This window comes from Hyperoodon ampullatus (genome assembly GCF_949752795.1).
Source record: "Hyperoodon ampullatus genome assembly, chromosome: 9".
In the NCBI taxonomy this organism is placed as follows: Eukaryota; Metazoa; Chordata; class Mammalia; order Artiodactyla; family Ziphiidae; genus Hyperoodon; species Hyperoodon ampullatus.
The window spans coordinates 62,772,427-62,793,263 of record NC_136922.1 but is presented as its reverse complement, the minus strand read 5'-3'; the positions used below and the strand labels follow the sequence as shown (position 1 = coordinate 62,793,263).

Here is a 20,837-nt window from a genome sequence, read left to right as displayed (position 1 = left end):
TTCTTTTTAAAAATGTTTTTATTGACGTAGAAGAGGCATACAGTTAAGTATATGATGCTTAAGTTTTCAGCTCCGTGTTGTGACATGCGCACACACCAGTCAGATCAAGACTAGATATTGCCAGCCCCTCTGCAGTCTTCCCGTGCCCCTTGGGGGTTGGGGAGGAATTCTTCAGTCCAGACAGAACTGAAAGAGACACTGGCCCGCAGATTCCTGCCCCTTCCTCATTTCTCAGGATGGTGCTGGGACAAGAGGGGACCCTTCACCTCTATAAACAGACTTGGTCCTCCCTGGCCCTCCTTTAGGCCTCTGGCCAAACCTCTGAGACTCGGGGGTCTCCTGGTTGCCCGTGTCCTTCCTGTCACTGACATAAGGGCTTAATACGGTGGGGGAAGTAGCAGAGTTCCTTCCTTACAAGAACAGAGGAAACTTCTCCAGGCCTCACTGACAGGCGCCTGTAAGGTGTCAGCCTCCGAAGCAGAGCTCGCCAGGCCTCCTCAGCCCGTGTGACCAGGTCTTGCCATGTTCCGTTTCCTGTCTGGCCTCTCCCCGAGCAGTCTGGTGATTGTCCTCGTCCTGGGCTCTGGAGCAGCAAAGGCTGAGTGGCTGCTGGTGAGGCCGGCACTTACGCTTCCTGCTTCAAGTCAGCCCAGGCAGGAACCACCTCCAGGTGGAGTCTTGCCAGCTGTTTTAGTTGCTGAAACCAAAGCCAAATGTAGACGTGTTTTTAATAACCTACCCCAAATGTTTTTCCTTCCTAGTCTTGCATTCAATGGCATTTCTACAGAAGGAGGAAAGAGCCTCGCGTGGGCCCTGCAGCAGAATGCATCTCTGAGAATATTCTGGTAATAACCATAGTCATTTTGAACGGTTGGGTCTCAGGGATTTTTCCAAAGACTGTGCACAGCCTGGAATCTTAACTGAAAGACTGCCTCTCCATTTTAAAAGGCTCTAGGCCTTTCCTCAAAGGAAGGTTTATAATTTCATTTTCTCCTAGATTAGAAAATAGCCATTCCCAGAAGCACAAACAAGTACAGAATGGGTGGAATGGGTCCCAGGAACATGAATTTGAGACCTTAGCCTTCTTTGCCCACCCTAGGCCTCAGGAAAACCAGAAGGCTAGCTATTCTGTCAGGATATCCTTGGAACACCCTCAGATATGCCTTGAGGAGTCCAACTTTCACGCACTTGTCTCAAAACTTTCTCCCTTCTTCCTCTTAAACTGCCTACCCCCCGTGCAGCCTCCTCTGTCCCCAGGTAGTCACATCAGGACTTGGCCTTCATACTCCAGCTCACCTGTCACCTGTCACGGGAAGCCCACAGCCCTCGCTCCCTCTCTGCACTCCAGGGCCACTAGTTAACTGTTTGTTACCTTCTGAAAGTGATGCTTTTTTTCTTTCTTTTGGTTGTTCCTTTTTTGGTCATTTACCATATTTTTATTTATTTACTTGCCTGTATCATACATTGCTTCTGGGAAAGGAAGTTATATTACATGTCTCTGTATCCTCCTCATGAGATATTGGCTAAATTAGTTAATGAAAATGTCATCATTATGAGAATTCAGATACTAGACCTGCTGGCCAGTAAGTGCATTTTCCCTTTCCCCTCAAAAAATCTTTTAAAAGATTTTGAAAATACATGCTTTTTTGAAAAAAATATAAGACACTGAAGTTGGGAAAGTAGGAAGTGAAAGAACCTCCTCCCTCATGCTTTCTAAATAATCTTTTATTTCTAGCATTTGAATGTATATTCAAATAAATATCGCTTTTCTTATGAAACTGAATAGCATTTAGCAAGTGACTAAAAAAAATATCTCAACCATATATTGTACATATTTGACATGTCCTTTTATGTCAGGGTCTCTCAGTCTCAACACTGTTGACATTTTGGTCCAAATAATTCTTTTTTGTTGAGAGGCTGTCCTGTGCATTGTAAGATATTTAGCAGAATCCCTGGCCTCTACCCATTAGATACCAGTAGTAACCCCTAATTGTGACAATCGAAATTGTCTCCAGACATTGGCAAGTGTCCCCTGGAGGAGAAGTCACCCCAGTTGAGAACCACAGGTCTAGGTGGATAATAATGTCAATCCCCAAAATCTCTTGAGTACTCACTGTACATCACACATTGTTCTCAGCCTTTTCCATGTATTAACTCATTCTCACAACTGTGTTATGAGGGCTGTACCATTACTGTTCACATTTGCTGGTGAGAAAACTCAGGCCCAGAGAAGTTCAACCACGTGCTGTGGTCGCCCTGCGACCAGTGCCAGCCGGCATGTCTGGCTCAGAGCATCTTGAGCCCCATGCTCTTCTGCTTTTTTTTTTTCTTTTTTTTTTTTTTGCGGTACGTGGGCCTCTCACTGTTGTGGCCTCTCCCGTTGCGGAGCACAGGCTCCGGACGTGCAGGCTTAGCAGCCACGGCTCACGGGCCCAGCAGCTCCGCAGCATGTGGGATCTTCCCGGACTGGGGCACAAACCGGTGTCCCCTGCATCGGCAGGCGGACTCTCAACCACTGCGCCACCAGGGAAGCCCTCTGTCTCTTTCTTCATCCTACCTCATTCTCTCTAAACGTTGCAGTGTCCCTTGAATGTACACTCACAATGTATTTTGCTGGCTGCCTCTACTGATACTGAAATTAGTTCACATCTTACATTATGACCGAAAAGACTACAACCAATACTGCATGTATAGAACCTGTGTGTAATGTCTTTGCACACCATAAGGTGGATTTCTAGACGTCGAATTGTTGGCCGAAAGTGAAACACATTTAAAATGTGGATAGACACTACCAAATTGCCCTTCAAGGAATGATTTTTTAAATGTTCTTTATATTCTTCTCCTTCCTTATTCTTTCATCCACTGGCACAACAGGGTTTAATCCTCTTTACAACTAGGAGCTTCTAGCCCTCTGTTCTTTATCCAGATCACTTCCTGCTTTTACAAACTGAGACTTCTGAACTTTCAGTCACGGAACTCGGGTCCTACATAACTGGCCTCAGAGCCAAGTGATGAGCACATTTTAACGTGCAGTTGGCAGGCTTTTCTAGGTCTTCATCTGACTGAGTTTATTAACACACCGTCTGTGGTGTTCAAGGGATCTTAACGGCTGGAGGAGACCCAAGAAGCAGGCGCTGGCCCCTCGCTTTCTGTGGGCCCGTCTTCTGAGAGATCTGAGGGCTCAGCAAGGATGGGGAGGGAGTATGGGCTCCCCCTGCAGCAGCAGGGCTAAGAAGTAGGAGCTTGGGTGAAGGGTTTGCACTAGAAATGAACCTCCGTTTATTGTCTGCGGGGCTCAGAGGCGGGCTTGGAGCCTGGCTGTTTGCTGGGTTCTCAGCACGTGATGAGCTGCATAGCTGCAGACGCCAGGGCTGGTATCCGCTTCTGTGAACTCAGTGGAGAGTGGGTGCCAGGCAGGGCTGCCCTGAGTCGACACTTCCTTTCTTTTCCAGGCTCACCAAAAATGAACTTGATGATGAAGTGGCAGAGAGCTTTGCAGAGATGCTGAAAGTCAACCAGACGTTGAAACATTTATGGTAATTCAGATTTCAACACTGTGCTTTTTTAAAGAAATATTTTTTGAGATATATCTTTTGAAATATTTTTTGATTCACATATCATAAAGTCATGCTTTTGAAGTGTACAGTTCAGTGGTTTTTAGCATATTTATAAGGTTGTGAAACCATCACTACTATCTAATTCTAGAACATTTTTACAAAACTACCTACCTCCCCTACCCGCCAGAAACCTGTACGCGTTAAGTAATCACTCCCCATCCTTCTCCTCCCTTAGTCCCTGGCACCTGCTAATCTACTTCCAGTCTCTATGGATTTGCCTATTCTGGGCATTTCATAGAAATGCAGTCATACAATATATGACCTTTTGTTTCTATGTTCTTTCACTAGCATAAGTTTTCAAGGTTCATCTACATTGTAGCATATATCAGTACTCCATTGCTTTTTATGGCTGAATGATTTTCCATTGTATGGACAGTCCTTGTTTTGTTTGTCCATTCTTCAGTTGGACATTTGGGTTGTTTCTACTTTATGACTATCATGAATAATGCTACTGTGAACATTCGTGCACGTGTTTGTATATGAACATATGTTTTCATTTCTCTTGGGTATATACTTAGGAATAGAATTGCTGGGTCATATGGTCACTGTGTTAAATGCCAAACGGTTTTTCAAAGTGGTTGTGCTATTTACATTTCTACCAGTCATGTTATGAAGGTCCCCATTTCTCCACGTCCTCACCAGCACTTGCTGTTGTCTATCTTTTTGGGTAATGCCATCCTAGTGGGTGTGAAGTGGTATCTCATCATGGTTTTGATGTGCATTTCCCTGACTGCTAACAGTGTTGGGTGTCTTTTCATGTGCATAGTGGCCACTTGTGTATCTTCTTTAGAAAACTGTCTCCATATCCTTTGTCCATTTGTAAATTGGGTTATATGCCTTTTAATTGCTGAGTTGTTAGAGTTCTTTATATATTCTGGGTGCTACACATTTACAAGATACACGATTTGCAAATATTTCCTCTCTTTCTGTGAGGTTTTTCACTTTCTTGAGAGTGACCTTTGAAGCACCAAAGTATTTAATTTTGATAAAATCCAATTTATCTATTTTTTGTTTAGCTGCTTGTGCTTTAGGTCTCTTAGTAAGAAATCATTGGCTAATCCAAGGTCACAAAGATTTCCTTTAAGTGTTAATAGTTTTGTGCTTACATTTAGGTCTTTGATCCATTTGTAGTTCATTTCTGTGTATGGTATGAGGTGTTAGGGGTCCAGCTTCATTTTATTGCATGTAGATACCCAGTTGTCCCAGCACCATGTGTTGAAAAGTCTCTTTCCATTTTGAATGGCCCTGACACTTTTGTCAAAAATCAGTTGACCATAGATGTGTGAGTTTATTTCTGGACCTTCTATTCTAGTTCATCTAGCCATATGTTTATCATCATGCCAGGACCAGACTGTCCTGATTATTGTAACTTTGTAATAAGTTTTGAAACCAGGAAATGTGAGTCTTCCAACTTTGTTCTTCTTTCTCAATATTGTTTTGACTATTCTGGGTCCCTTGCATTTATTTCCATGTGAATTTTAGATCACCATGTCAATTTCTGTAAAAACAAAAAAACCCAGAGTGTGCTACTTTTACATCTGTTTTTTTTGTTTTATTCCTTTTCTTTCTGACTGTAGACTTTCTTTTATGCCCTTGCCTAGGTGTCACGCCAGCCCCTCCACGAGAACAGAGCTAGAACAGGGCTAGAGAGTGAGTCTTAGCTCTTGGTGCCAGCACAGACTACACTGGCTGCAGTGAAGGTAGCCAGTGGGCATATGTGCCTGAGCACTGCCAGGCTTTTTACTTCTCCTCCTACCCAGCCTCTTGCCAGGTCTAGGCTTCAGGCAGCTCACCCTCCCCGCAGCAAGGTGTAGGTGGCGCCAGTGGTTGCAACTGTGGAAGGAGTGATTAGGAAACAGCAGAATTTAACTGAATGCAGAACTCAGTGCCCACTTCCAGGTTCTATTTTTGGTCCTTTTGCAAAAATGTCCAAGTCACACTGTGGCTGTGCTTACCAGAAGGTCTCACCTCTGCCACTCGGCCCAGGGGCCCCAGTCTTTGAGAGATGTGGCGGGGATCACTGGGTCCTGGCTGCAGCACAGCCACCGAGTCCTGTGTGCTTGGGCAGGAATGGTGACAAGAGCTCCCTTCCCCTGGGTGCCATGGTAGAAATGATGAGAACTACTTCATACACATCCTCCTATTGAAACCTCACACACCCCGGGTAGTGGGGTTCTCTTATAGTTATTCCCATTTTATAGATCAGGCAGCCGAGGAATAGAAAGCTTAAGTTTATTTCTTCAAGGATCTGCAGCTGAGAAGTGGGGAGTGGGTGTATGTATATGAGGAGAGCTTTTAACCACTATGCTATACTGCCTCCTTAAGGGACTGGCTTAATTTCTATAATCTCATTAGTCACAGTAATATAGGTCATTATCTTCCTGGTACACAGCTACCTTCTTGGATCAGTGCCCAGAATTTCTAAAGGTCAAGTTGAGTAGTAGCCTTATGCTACAAATAGCTGGGGGGTGAGGAGTGAAACTGTGATGAAGCACAGACATATCACTGACTTGTGCTGTTCTTTCCTGGGTGGGTTAGAAGCATGGCTTCCCAGGGGAGCAATTTGGGAATTGCCCAGGCTTCCCAGCTATATCTGAAATCTTTGTTTCATTAGAATCAATGCCACCCAACATAATGGGGTATACTCTTAGAGGCCCCATTATTGATGCTTTTCCACTGGGACCCATGAGTAGCAGCAGAACTGTTCTTCCTCCCTCCCTCTCAGATGTTGAAGAGGACATGGTACCATCTTGGAAGCCTTTGTTTCCCCCAAAGAAGAGAATGGCCAGCTCTTTAAAAAATACTTAACTTTAAAAACTGCCTTGCCTTTCTCCAGCCATCTGGAAGGAGACATCAGACTGCCTGTTCCCCAGATGTGTTCCTTAGAATTTGTTGTTCAGACTGGTAGTCTCCAAACATTTTGATTGGGCACCCCTGCAGTGAAAAATGTCAAGCACACATGCATACATATATGTTCATGTATTAAATTACCTACATATGAATATACAGATATATTATGCTCACTATAAAAATACACAGAAAAGTTAAACATTTAAAAAATTTTTACTTTGTATAGTTGATTTACAGTGTTGTATTTAATTTCTGCTGCACAGGAAAGTAACTCAGTTATACATACATATATTCTTTTCCATTATGGTTTATCACAGGATTTTGAATACAGTCCCCTGTGCTATACAGTAGGACCTTGTTGTTTATCCTATATATAATAATTTGCATCTGCTAATCCCAAACCTTCCCTCCCCTTTGGCAACCACAAGTCTGTTCTATTTGTGAGTCTGTTTTTGTTTCGTAGATATGTTCATTTGTGTCGTATTTCAGATTTCACATATAAGTGATATCATATGGTATTTGTCTATCTCTTAATGACTTAATTTGCTTAGTATGATAATGTCTGGGTCCATCCATGTTGCTGCAAATGGCATGATTTCATTCTTTTTTGTGGCTAATAATCCATTGTATATATATATATATATATATATATATATATATATATATATACATCTTCTTTATCCATTCATCTGTCGATGGACATTTAGGTTGCTTCCATGTCTTGGCTATTGTAAATAGTGCTGCTGTGAATATTGGGGTGCATGTATCCTTTTGAATTACTGTTTTCTCTGGATATATGCCCAGGAGTGGGATTCCTGGATCATATGGTAGCTCTGTTTTTAGTTTTTTAAGGAATCTCCATACTGTTCTCCATAGTGGCTGTACCAATTTACATTCCCACCAACAGTGTAGGAGGGTTTCCTTTTCTCCACACCCTCTCCAGCATTTATTGTCTGTAGACATTTTGATGATGGCCATTCTGACTGGTGTGAGGTGATACCTCATTGTTGTTTTAATTTGCATTTCTCTAATTATTAGTGATGATGAGCATCTTTTCATGTGCCTATTGGCCATCTGTACGTCTTCTTTGGAGAAATGTCTATTTAGGTCTTCTGCCCATCAGAAAAATTAAACATTTTAAAGCATGTTCTTTATTCTCATGGACCTGATCGACACAATCTCAGCAAGATTGAACGTTAAGGGGACTCGGTTCTTCCCCTGACCCTGTCTCTTATCCCATCGTATCCTTCCAACCCCCTAATGAAGTGGGCAGATTTAATCCAGTATTACTTGATACAAAAGATATATTCTTCTTTCAGGCTTATCCAGAACCAGATTACAGCCAAAGGGATTGCCCAGTTGGCAGATGCATTACAGAAGAACACTGGCATAATGGAGATTTGGTAAGACCGATCTACCACTTGTAATGATAACAACAACGATTATTTACTCAGCACCATTTACTATGTGCCATGCACAATGCAGGGCAATGTCCATTTATTTCCCATCTTTCCAACAATCTGTATTGTAGGTAGTATTGTCTCCATTTCACAGATGTAGGAACTGAGGCCCAGACCAAGGTCACACCTAAGAGGAGAAGCTGGAATTCAGCCCAGACTACGACTCCATAGTCAGGGCTCTCCTCCCCAGCCTCCCTGTCCTGCGTACTGTCCTGGGTTGCACGGGGGCAGACAGACTGGGGAAGGGATTCTCACTGAAAGTTAATCACTCTGGGACTCATGAGCCTGAGAGAGGGCTATGCTGGCCCGGAGTTTGAAGCATGTTCTTTTCCTTCTCTGGGCTTCCAGGCTGTATTTGAGCTGATTGTACTATTTTTCGACTTCCTGTTTCTGTTATGCTAGCAGAAGGAAGGCATGTGATCTGCTTTGCTGCAATGTTGAGCCCCATTTCATTTCTCGTGCCTCCTACGGGACACACAGCCCCGAGGTAGGACTGGGCCTGTAGCATATTCGGGGGTGGGGGAGTGTGTGTGTCCCATTAGTGACAATGGTTATACCACTGGGTTAAGTGCTAGGGAAACAGCAGTTAACTGGACAGAAAGGTCCCTGACTGCCTCAGAGTACTGATGTAACCGAGCTGAGAACAGAGGGCCCCGTGTCTCTGAATCCAGACCCCCAAGTGCTCTGGAATTTGCAATCTACCCCAGGCCTGGCCTGAGACAGCCCAGCAGAGTGTGAGGCTCAGACTTGCATGGGAACCATGACACAAAGCCAGGGCCCCGTGAGGACAGAGACCACAGGAGTTCATGCTACCACTGTGGGCCCTGAGATCCACGGAGCAGCCTCACTGTGAGCCAAACCCTCAGCTCAGGGGGTAGTTGCTCATTAACTACAGTCCTTTCTTCATGACTGGGGAGAAGAATTTCACAGCCAAAAACAATAGATCAAGTACAGCTACCTCCCTGACCTTGGCTCCCAGAACAGTGTTTTTTAAATTTCGCTTTAGAATTTGTTAGTGGATCATAAAATTGGTTTGGTGGGTTGAAACCAGCATTATTTAAAAAAAGAAACGGAGCCAGAATGTTCTGTGCCTAGTATGAAATATTCTTTCATAATCTCATTTCAGATGTGGGTGTGTACGTATACACAGATGCTGGTTCACAATGTAAAATGTTCTTATTTGAGGTCACAGTCAGAAAAACATTTGAAAACACTGTCCTAGAGTAGAGAGCCCAGCTCCAAGCAGACCGATGGAGAGGCTGTGGCATGTGCGCCTTCGAGGCCAAAGCCTGCTCCTCAGCCCTCAAAGGCACTGGAGAGTTCACGTTAATCTCCAAGCACCCTCAGCCTGTGATCCTTTCCTAGAACCACCCCGTTTCCTGCTGACTCTGTTGTTTGAGGACAGGAGGCAGAGGAGGGGAGGCCAGGCTGCAGGACAGTCTGTGGACTACAGCTGGCTTCCACCCTTCTCAGGGGCTGGTTAGGACGGTTGTAAGGATATGCAGCTGCTTTAAGTCCGTCAAGCTTGAAATGGGCCTTTGTCACCTACCACAGACAACTGCTCTTCCTACACAAGGAACTATTTGTGTAGGACCAGGTGTCGATCTTCAAGGCATGCTCTGCAGAGCCTGAAAGAGGCATTGGTGTCAGGGAGGACTCGGAAAGAGGACAAGGAGGAGGGCTCGGGTGCTGGCCCAGGACTATCTTCACTTCAGTCCCTGGCTCATCCCAGGTGTCTGACTCCCTGGGACTGGGCTCTGTGAGGGTACTGGCTGTGTTGGCCCTGTCCAGGGGTTGAGCCAGCAGGGGAGTGGAGATGAGGGAGCAGCTCTGCCTGGGGCCACACTGGCACAGATGACCTTGGACCATCTCTTTGGACTCATTATCTGTACTGACATTTATTTCTGCCTTGTCCCTGTCCGAAAAGAACTTGAGGTCTGAAGTCCCTCAGTCTTCAAAGACAGAAGTTAGCAGTGTTTAGTGACCTGGTATTGTAAATTATAGCATTTACCGCACTCCATTGTAATAGCTTCCTGTGAGGCTGTCTCCTCCAGACTGTAGCTCCTTGAGGGTAGGGCCTGTGTCATGGTCACTGCTGAGTCCCCAGGGAAAGCACCGCATCTTCATTTGTTGAGCAACAAAGTGCTTGTGTGCCAGGCACGATGCTGGTACCAAGAATCTAGTGGTGAACAAAATGGACCTGCCCTTATTGGTGTACCCTCTAGTGAGGAAGACAGTTAAGAAAAAAAATCATTTAAGTAATTATTTAATTACAATCATGATGAGTGCTAGAAAGGGGAAAGCTAAGAAGGGAACCTAATACAGATGAGGTTTCAGGGAAGGTCTCCCTAAGGAAGTGGCATTTAAACTGAGCCATGAAGGATGAATAGGAGTTCATCAGCTGAAAGTGTTCCAGGTGGGGAAATAGCACATGCAAAAGCTCTGAGGCAGGAAAAAACATGGTGCCCTTGAACAGCAAGAAGCAGATGGGCCTGTGGTTCAGACAGTGTGGAAGAGGGAGTACCAGGAGGCAGAGGAGACAGGCGGAGACTACACCATAAAATATCTGTGGGTCATGTTAAGTATTTTGGTCTTTATCCTAAAAGCAATGGAAAGTCATTGAACAGTTTGAAGCAAAGAGGGATGTGATCAGATGTGCATTGTAAAAAGACCACTCTGGCTCCTCTAGGAAAGCGGATTGGAGGAGGCCATGTAAAGGGACAGTCAGTAGGGCACTGCAGTGAGCCAGAGAAGAGATGATGGGTGCTCAGATCAGGACGGTGGTGCTGAACATATGGAGAGGTTCCAGGGAGCCCATTCTAGGGGTATTTAGGGACTAAAACAGAACTCTGTGAGATAGAATATGAAGATGAGGACGAAGGTTGACCCCCAGGTTACTAACTTGTACAACTGGATGTAGAGTTGTACCATTCATGGAGCTAGGGAACCCTGGGGAGATGTGCCCACTTTGAGGTACCTGGGAGGTGTCCAGATGAAGGTGTCAAGTAGGTAAGTGGCTCCACAGTGGAGCGGTCTGGCCCAGCTCAATGACATATGAATGAGGCCAGGGATAGATGAGGTTCTTCTGGGGAAGAGGGCCAGGCCCCAAGCCTGGAGGAAATCCATTATTTGGAGGTCACATGGAGGAGGATATAAAAAAGGAGACAGAGTGGCCAGATGTAGGAAAGAAACCAGAGAGCATAATATCAAACCAAGGGAAGGTGGTGTTTCAAGGAGGAGGGAGAGGGCAGGACAGCCAAATGCCTGTGAGGGTCAGGAAAGACAAGGGCTAAAAACTGTCATTTAAATTCAGGTTTATAGAGGCTATTGGTTACCTTAGTGAGACCCAGCCCATAGAATGATGGTAGCTGGAAAGGATTAATATGTGAATATCAAACAAGTCATCAAGATGGCAGGGTAAGAGGACGTGGAGCTTACCTCCCCCACAAACACATCAAAAATACATCTACATGTGGAACAAGTCTTGTGGAAAACTAACTGGAAACTGGCAGGAGAACTCCTATACAACCAAGGCTGCAAGAAAGATTCCCATGTCATCACATAGGATGGGGGAAAAAAGCATCAGGTCAGAGCCCATGGGAGGGGACTAAGAGGAAAAGGAAGACCAGACAGGTGGATACTTGCCCTGGGGAGTGAGCAGGTTGAGCCACAGACTGGGTGTTCCAGTCCTGGGGGTCCTACACAGAGGAGACAAGCCCCATTGGCTGCTTGGAGAACTGCTAGGACAGACAGAAAGACTGGAGAAGCCTAGACTCCAGTTGTGAGGAGTGCATGGGTGCTTGCTTACCACCAGAGAGGGCAAAGCGAGGTCTGCCCTAGCATGGTGGTGTCACCACGCTCTCCAGTCCCAGCTGAGCCAACACCCCAGCTCATTCCACACCACAGCTTGGCACTAGACCTAGGGCAACCATGTCCTGGGAGAAGACTTGATCTAGAGATGCAGAGGTGGCCCAGGAACCTGGGGGGTGGTCCAGGTAGGGCAGCAGCTGCCACTGTTAGCACTTACTAAAACAGCACTACAGAAGCAGCCCAGACATCTGATGGCAGCATAGCTGCTTCAACTCCCACAGCCATAATGCCATGACCCCCAGTGCTAGTTGAGCAAATGCTCCAGCTCCACCCACTCCACAACCTTGCACTAGATCTGGGATGACCACAGTGGGGAAAAGACATGACCTTGGGCTGCATCTGAGCAGAGCTGTAGCTGCCTACACAGGCGGTGCCACTGGACCTCTGTAAGTGCACAAGCCTCAGTGCCGGGAGAAGGAGAAACATACACTTAAAGGGAACAGAGCCAGCTTGAGCCCGACCCTCAGGGCATTCACTCCAGCAACTTAGGAGCAGCCCCCTGCCCTGTGTGATGGCCACTGAGCAGAGAGGAGGTCCTGCATCACATCCTGTGCAGGCTCTAGCTCTTTCAATTCTAGCCACACCCCCATCAAGGTGATAGTGGCCAGCACATCCTGAAGAAGACATGACTGGCATCCACATCAAAACCCATCCTCACACCAAAAACACTGGGCACACAGTCTACAAGGGACACTCCCACAAAAAAACACCCCTTCAAGACCACAATAGGTAACTGTTTCACCTAAATTCATTGAGACAGAGAAAGTTAAGTAAAATGAAAAAGCAGAGGAACTATTCCCAATTGAAAGAGCAAGACAACCCCCCTGAAAAAGTAATGAAACAGAGGTAACAATGAGTTCAAAAAGTTGGTAATAAAAATGCTAACTGAATGAAGAAAGAGTTGATCTAAGCACAGATCATTTTAAGAAAAACTATAAAAAGAAGACCCAATCAAAAATAATTCCATTTTAGATACAAAGCACGCTAAAAGCAATGAATAGCAGACTAAATGACAGAAGAACACAAATGATCTGGAAGATTAAAAAATGGAAATTATCGAATCAGTACAGCAGAAAGAAAATGAAAAAAAATGAAAGCAACATATGAGATCTATAGGATAATATAAAATGTGCCTATAGGATAATATAAAATGTGCCAACATCTGCATTATAGGGGTTCCAGAACAAGAAGAGAGAAGGGAATCAAAAATGTATTTGAAGAAATTATGGCTGAAAACTTCCCAAACCTAAAGAAGGAAACAAATATCCAGGTACAGGAAGCACAGAGGGTCCCAAACAAGATGAACCCAAACCGACCCACACCAAGACATATCATAATTAAAATGGCAAAAGTTAGAATTCTAAAGGCAGCAAGTGTAAAACAGCGTCATACACAAGGGAACCCCCCCCCCCCATAAGGCTATCATCTGATTTCTCTGCAGAAACCTTGCAGGCTAGAAGGAGTGGCATGATATATTCAAAGTCCTGAAGGGGAAAAACCTACAACCTAGGATACTCAACCCAGCAAGATTATCAAGGAGAGAAGATTATATAAGGAGAGAAGAATTTCTCAGACAAGCAAAAAACAAAAAATTCAGCAATACTAAACCTACCCTGAAAGAAATGTTGAAGAGTCTTTAAATGGAAAAGAAGAATCTATAGGAAAGGGAAAATAATAATAGGAAAGACATATATATATTGAGGATTGAAGATCACTTAAACCAGTATGTGGATTAAAAAAAAGATGGAATTCAGTGATGACATTTTGTCATGTCAAACTGTGAACATAAATTTGTACTGTACAGTCCTCGTATGTACAGTATGCAGTATATTATATACTTGTTAATAAAACCATCATAATAAAAAACCAAAAAAATTATAAAAGTGACTATAACTACAATAAACAGTAAAGGGATAAAGCAGAGAGATATAAAATATGACATCAGGAGTAAAAAATGTAGATCTTTTAGAATGTGTTTGAACTTAAATGATTGTAAGTTTAAAGCAAGTATATATAATTATGGGTCAACATATATGAACTCCATGGTAATCACAAATCAAAAGCCTACAATAGATACACAAAAACCAAAAAGAAAGGAACTCAAGTATACTATAAAGAAATGCATCAGGGGCTTCCCTGGTGGCGCAGTGGTTGAGAGTCCGCCTGCCGATGCAGGGGACACGGGTTCGTGCCCCGGTCTGGGAAGATCCCACATGCCGCGGAGCGGCTGGGCCCGTGGGCCATGGCCGCTGGGCCTGCGCGTCTGGAGCCTGTGCTCCGCAGCGGGAGGAGCCACAACGGTGAGAGGACCGCGTACCGCAAAAAAAAAAAAAAGAAATGCATCAAACCACAATAGGAGAGACAAAAAGAAGAAATGGACAAAGAAGAACTACAAAAACAACTGGAAAACAAGGAATAAAATGACAATAAGTACATACCAATCAATAATTACCTTAAATGTCAGTGGACTAAATGCTCCCATCAAAAGATAAGGGGTGGCTTACTGGATAAAAAAGCAAGACCCTTCAATATGCTGCCTACAAGAGACTCACTTCAGGGCAAAAGTCACATTCAGAGTGAAAGTGAGGGGATGGAAAAAAACTTCATGCACATGGAAACGACAAGATAGCAGGGGGAGCAATACTCATATTAGACAAAATAGACTAAAACAAAGGCAAAGAAGGGCATTATATAATGATAAAGGAATCAATACAAGAGGTTATTATACTCATTAACATATACACCCAATACAGGAGCACCTAAATACATAAAGCAAATACTAACAGACATAAAGGGAGAAATTGACAATAATACAATAATAGTGGGGTACTTTAACACCCTACTTACAACAATGGACAGATCATGCAGATAGAAAATCAGTAAGGCAGTAGAGGTCCTAAATGACACAGCAGACCAGTTGGACTTAATTGATATCTACAGGACACTATAGCCGAAACAAGCAGAATACACATTATTTTAATGCCTATGGAACATTCTCTAGAATAGATCACATACTAGGTCACAAAACAAGCCTCAGCAAACTTAAGAGGATAGTAATTATATCAAGCATTTTTCCTGACCACAATAGTATGAAACTAGAAGTCAACTACAGAAAGAAAAATGAGAGAACAACAAACATGTGGAGACTAAACAATATGTGGAGACTAAACAATATGCTACTAAAAAACCAATGGGTCAATGATGAACTCAAAGAGGAAATCAGAAAATACCTCAAGGCCAACTGAAAACGAAAACACAATTTTCCAAAATCTCTGGGATGCAACAAAAGCAGTTCTAAGAGGAAAGTTCACAGTGATACAGACCTTCCTCAGGGAATAAGAAAAATCTCAAACAACCTAACATACCACCTAAGGGAATTAGAAGAACAAACAAAGCCCAAAGTCAGCAGAAGGAAGGAAATAATAAAGATTGGAGAGGAAATAAAAGAGCTTTTTAAAAAAAGTAGAAAAGATGAATGAAACCAAGAGCTGGTTTTTTGAAAAGAGAAACAAAATTGATAAACCTTTAGCCAGGCTCACCAAGAAGAAAAGAGAGAGGACCCAAATAAAATAAGAAATGAAAGGAGAAATAACAATTGATACCACAGAGATACAGAAAATCCTAAGAGAATACTATGAACATTTATATGCTAACAAATTGGACAATGTAGAAGAAATGGACAGATTTCTAGAAACATATAGCCTACCAAGACTGAGTCAAGGAGAAATGGGCAATTTTAACAGACTGATCACTAGAAGTGAAGTGAAACTGAATCTAATAAAAACCAAACCAAACCAAACAAACAAAACTCTCAGCAAACAAAAGTCCAGGACCAGACAGGTTCACAGAGGAACTCTAGCAAACATATAAAGAACTTATACCCATCCTTCTTAAACTATTTCAAAAAATTGAAGAGGAGGGAACATTCCCAAATTCATTCTAGGAGGTCACTATTACCCTGATATCAAAACCAGACGACACTACAAAAAAGAAAACTACAGGCCAATATTTTTGATATAAATGCAAAAATCCTCAACAAAATGTTAGCAAAGTAAATCCAACAATACATAAAAAGGATCATACACCATGATAAACTGAATTTATTCCAGGACACAAGGATGGGTCAACATATGCAAATCAATCAGTGATACACCACACTAACGAAAGGAAAGACAAAAAAAACCACATGATCATCTCAACAGACACAGGAAAAGCACTTGACAAGATTCAACATCCATTCATGATAAAAAACTCTCATCAAAGTGGGTGGGTATAGAGGGAACATATTTCAACATCATGAAGGTCATTTATGACAAACCCACAGCCAGTATAATACTCAATGGTGAAAAGCTGAAAGCCTTTCTGCTAAATTCAGGAACAAGACAAAGATGTCCACTCTCACCACTTTGATTTAAAATAGCAGTGGAAGTCCTAGCCACATCAGACAAAAAAAAAAAAAAAAGAAAGAAAAGAAATAAAAGATATCCAAATTGAAAGGGAAGAGGTAAAATTGTCACTATTTGCAGATGACATGATACTATATAGAAAACCCTAAAGTCTCCCCACAAAACTATTAAAACTACTAAATGAATTCAGCAAGGTGGAAGCATACAAGATTAATATATAGAAATCGGTTGTGTTTCTGTAACACTGATGATGAAATATTAGAAAGAGAAAAGTTTTAGAAATCCCATTTAAAATCATGTCAGAAAAATAAAATACCTAGGAATAAACTTAACCAAGGAGGTGAAAGACCTATACTCTATAGAACACTGATGATGGAAATTGAAGGTGATTCAAACAAATGGAAAGATATCCCATGCTCTTGGATTGGAAGAATAAATATTATTAAAATGGCCATACTGCCCAAAGCAATCTACAGATTTAATATAACCCCTGTAAAAATACCCATGATATTTTTCACAGAACTAGAACAAATAATCCTAAAATTTATATGGAACCACAATAAACCCTGAATTGCCAAAGCAATCCTGAGAAAAAAGAACAAATTCGGAGGTATAACCCTCCTGGACTTCAGACTATACTACAAAGCCACAGTAATCAAAACAGCATGGTATCAGCACAAAAACAGATCAGTGGAACAGAATACAGAGCCCAGAAATAAACCCATGCACCTATGGTAAATTAATCTACAACAAAGGAGGTAAGAATATACAGTACAATGGAGAAAAGACAATGTCTTCGACACGTGATGCTGATAAAACTGGTCAGCTACATGTAAAACAATGAGAACATTCCCTCACATCATATACAAAAATAAACTCAAAATGGTTTAGAGACCTAAACGTAAGACTGGAAACCATAAAGTTCCTAGAAGAGAACATAGGGGGAACACTCTTTAACATCAATCATAGCAATATTTTTTCTTGGGTCAGTCTCCTAAGGCAAAAGGAATAAAAGCAAAAATAAACAAATGGGACCTAATTAAACTTAAAAGCCTTTGCACCATAAAGGAAACCATCAAAAAAAATGAAAAGACAACCTACATAATGGGAGAAAATATTTGCAAATGATGCAATCAACAAGGGGTTAATGTCCAGAATATACAAACAGCTCATACAATTTAACATTTAAAAAAAGCCCAATTAAAAAATGGGTAGACGATCTGAATAGACATTTTACCAGAGAAGACTTACAGATGGCCAACAGGCATATGAAAAGGTGCTCAACATCGCTAATTATTAGAAAATGCAAATCAAAACCACAATGAGGTATCACTTCACACCTGTTAGAATAGCTATCGTCAAAAAGTCTACAAATAATGCTGGAAAGGATGTAGAAAAAAGGGAACCCTTGTACACTGTTGGTGGGAATGTAAATTGGTGCAGCCACCATAGAAAACAGTATGGAGGTTCCTTAAAAAACTAACAATAGAACTACCATATGATCTAGCAATTCCACTCCTGGGTATATATCCACAAAAAACTACACCACCAATTTGAAAAGATACATGCACCTCAGTGTTCAAAGCAGCACTATTTACAATAGCCAAGACACGGAAGCAACCCAGGTGCCCATCAACAGATGACTGGATTAATATGTGATACACACACACAATGGAGTATTAGCCATAAAAAAGAATGAAATACTACAATTTACAGCAGTGTGGCTGGATCTAGAGAAAATTATGCTAAGTGAAATAAGTCAGAGGAAGAAAGACAAATACTATATATCAGTTACATGTGGAATCTAAAAATAATACAAATGCTTGTATATGCAAAACAGAAACAGACTCACAGATATAGAAAATAAACTTGTAGTTACCAAAGGGGAGAGGGACAAATCAGGGGTATGGGATTAACAGATACTAATTACTATATATAAAATAGACAAGAATATCCTGTATAGCACAGGGAATTATACCCATTATCTTGTAATAACCTGTAACAGAATATTATCTGCAGAAATACTGAATCACCATGCTATACACCTGAAATTAACACAATACTATAAATCAACTATACTTCAATTTTAAAAAAGAGAAAAGTAAAAACAAGTGTTGGACAGATTCTGTTCCTTAATTTCAGGGTTGTGTGAAGCACAAGAGTGTGTTAGGAACACATAATGGGAAGGAGCATACAGTAGTCTCTCACACTTACTTGTGTTCTTTGTGTTTCTCCAACAGCTTAAACGGAAACTTGATAAAGCCAGAGGAGGCCAAAGTCTTTGAAGGCGAGAAGCGGATTGTCTGTTTCTGAGGGGATGTTTTCCTGTGGGTGGGTCTTGGCCCTGGGGGTGACTCTGTGCAGTTGCCTGTCTTGGATGTCTGAAACATCCAGTGTCTGCCGAGGTGGAACTTCCAGGATTCCTGCCTTCATGGTGCGAAACGAGCTCCGTGCGGGCACTCTGATTGGCAGAGTCCCTGAGTAGCTGTTACAATTCTGCAGGAAAAGTATGAGCTGTTTTAGTGACTGTAAACATACTCTGAAGAGATGTTAATGCATGATTATTTTAATCTGAAATTAGAGGAATGAGACTTTGAGCTCATAGAAACGCCTGCCCAAAGACCAGGGAGAGTGAGTCGGTCACTGCCGCATTCAATGAAGAGTTGGGGACATGGTGCAAAGTTGGTGCCATGTTTCTTGGGGAAAAGGTGCTGAACGAACAAAAGTGTTTTACCTGCAATGTTCTCTTCCTCCTCAGTACTTCCCCATGTGTTGATATTATTCCCACTTCACAGCTGTGGATACTGAGGGGGGGTACAGTGTGGGGATCTGACTCATCCAAGGTTCTGTAGGGACTTGGTGCCGAAGGAAGGACCCGCCATGGGCTTACGTCTTAGTCCTGGAGTCTCACCGTCTGCAGACAAAGATTGCAGGATGCCCTCCTCTTAGCCAGTCTGAGGGACAGGACGCTGCCTTCGTAATGCTGAGGCTCCACTCAGGGCTTTCGTGGGTCGGGGTTGACCTTCGGAAGACTGATGCTGTGGGCAGAGGTTCTCAGCGCCGTCCTCCAAAAGGAATAAGGCCTGGCTTGCCCATGTGGCCCTGGCATCCAAACGGGAGTCAGTCTCTCTCTCTCTCTCTCTCTCTCATTCTCTCTCTCGCCGCTGATAACCCAGAGAGCACGTCAGACCCCTGCCACCGGGGCGGGCACCTGGTGGATGCTAAATGGGGGAAAGGGGGAGGTATCACCAGAGAACTTGTTCTTTTGCCAATTCATTTGTTAGTAAAATACTGAAAACACTCATTTTTTCTAACTGCTTGAGTCTGGGACTTTAAAAAGGGACTCGGCCTGGCAAGCACACTGTGACCTCTTTAGAGGCACTTACTGCATGGGGTGGGGCCCTGGGGTGACGTGCTATGAGGACAGCCTGACGAGGGAAGGCAAGAGGCATCCTCAGTGTGATCCTTCGCAGGCCTCTCTACCCACCAAGGGACCGAAAAAAGCAGAGGAAGCATCTGAGGCCTCTCCATTTAACTACCCGACCCACACAGGTGGCTTCTCAGGGGGAATAACTTGAGTCCCCAATGGCTGGGGCCAGGGTACGCTGGCATGGCCGAACCTCACATCCCTCAGCACCGTGCCATGATGGGCCCTGGCAGGCCGGGTTTGACGTCCACTATCTTCCTCGGCTGTTCACTGCCGAGGGGAGGACAGAGGTGGGCCTGGACCCACTGTGGCAAGAGGCACCAAGGTGACGGGCCAAGCATGAGAGGGGCAGGGGTGAGGGGCCCTCCAACAGTACCTTGGGAGCTCTCAGAAGTCCAGCCTGACTTAATACAGCAGCCCCGGTTAGGAAGGGTTCAATTCAGGAAGTTGGTCCTGGAAGTTAGGGGGAAAATCCCGTACAGTCACTCAGCACATGGGGGCCATTCCCCTAAGGCACTGCTTTGGCGGCTCCTACCCACTCTGCCCACACCCCCCGATTTGGGTATTTGCCTAATAGCCCCTGAGGCAGCAACTCTCTACCAGAGATTCTGGGCAGCAGATATGCCCAGAAAGCACAAAGGAATGAGCACTGGTCAAGGGTGCTTCAAACAGACTTCAGGCTTGCCGAGTGAGAGAACCACACTTCTCAGCTGAAAAATTCATAATTTATTAAACTGCTAAAACTAAACTTTTGAGAGTCTAAAATGTATCCAGAAACTACCAAATATTACTGCTTTTAGAGACTATCAAAATTAAAACTGCTGCCTCTAAGGGAAACTGAATTTGTGTGTTGTTGGCTTAAATTCTAACTTGGAAATACTTTAGTCTTTTAGATGCTGAATGATAGATTTTCTATTTTTCTTACAAAAGTAAAATCAGGCTCCTAATTCACTAAAGTTCTCCATTACCCACAGGTGAGCTTCTGTGCAGAGAAGTGGAGACTTTTCCTAATTAAGAAAAAGATAACAGAAAATTTGGGGAAATAAAGGAATTCCACAAACTTAGGATATGACTATTTCTTTCCACAGGAACCGTGAGTTGATTTAGGGAGAGAAACTATAGCTCCTGTATTTCAGAACTACATTTATGGCTTGTCCTTGCTGATTTGGAACTTACAAAATAAGCCATGTCAAATCACTGTGGGGCT

General features: G+C 43.1%; 1 protein-coding gene across 2 annotated transcripts in view; it reads left to right on the top strand.

The window, feature by feature from the left end:
- Positions 1 to 19,501, top strand: part of NOD1 (nucleotide binding oligomerization domain containing 1) — a gene marked incomplete at its 5' end in the record, with an annotated part of 43,583 nt that extends 24,082 nt beyond the window's left edge. For both annotated transcript variants that reach the window (XM_079711895.1, XM_079711894.1), the window contains 4 exons: positions 762 to 845; positions 3,453 to 3,536; positions 7,787 to 7,870; positions 18,444 to 19,501. In XM_079711895.1, the coding sequence (XP_079568021.1) occupies positions 762 to 845; positions 3,453 to 3,536; positions 7,787 to 7,870; positions 18,444 to 18,516 (325 nt within the window). In that variant the 3' untranslated portion in view covers positions 18,517 to 19,501. The remainder of the gene's footprint in view (positions 1 to 761; positions 846 to 3,452; positions 3,537 to 7,786; positions 7,871 to 18,443) is intronic.
- Positions 19,502 to 20,837: the final 1,336 nt, after the last annotated feature.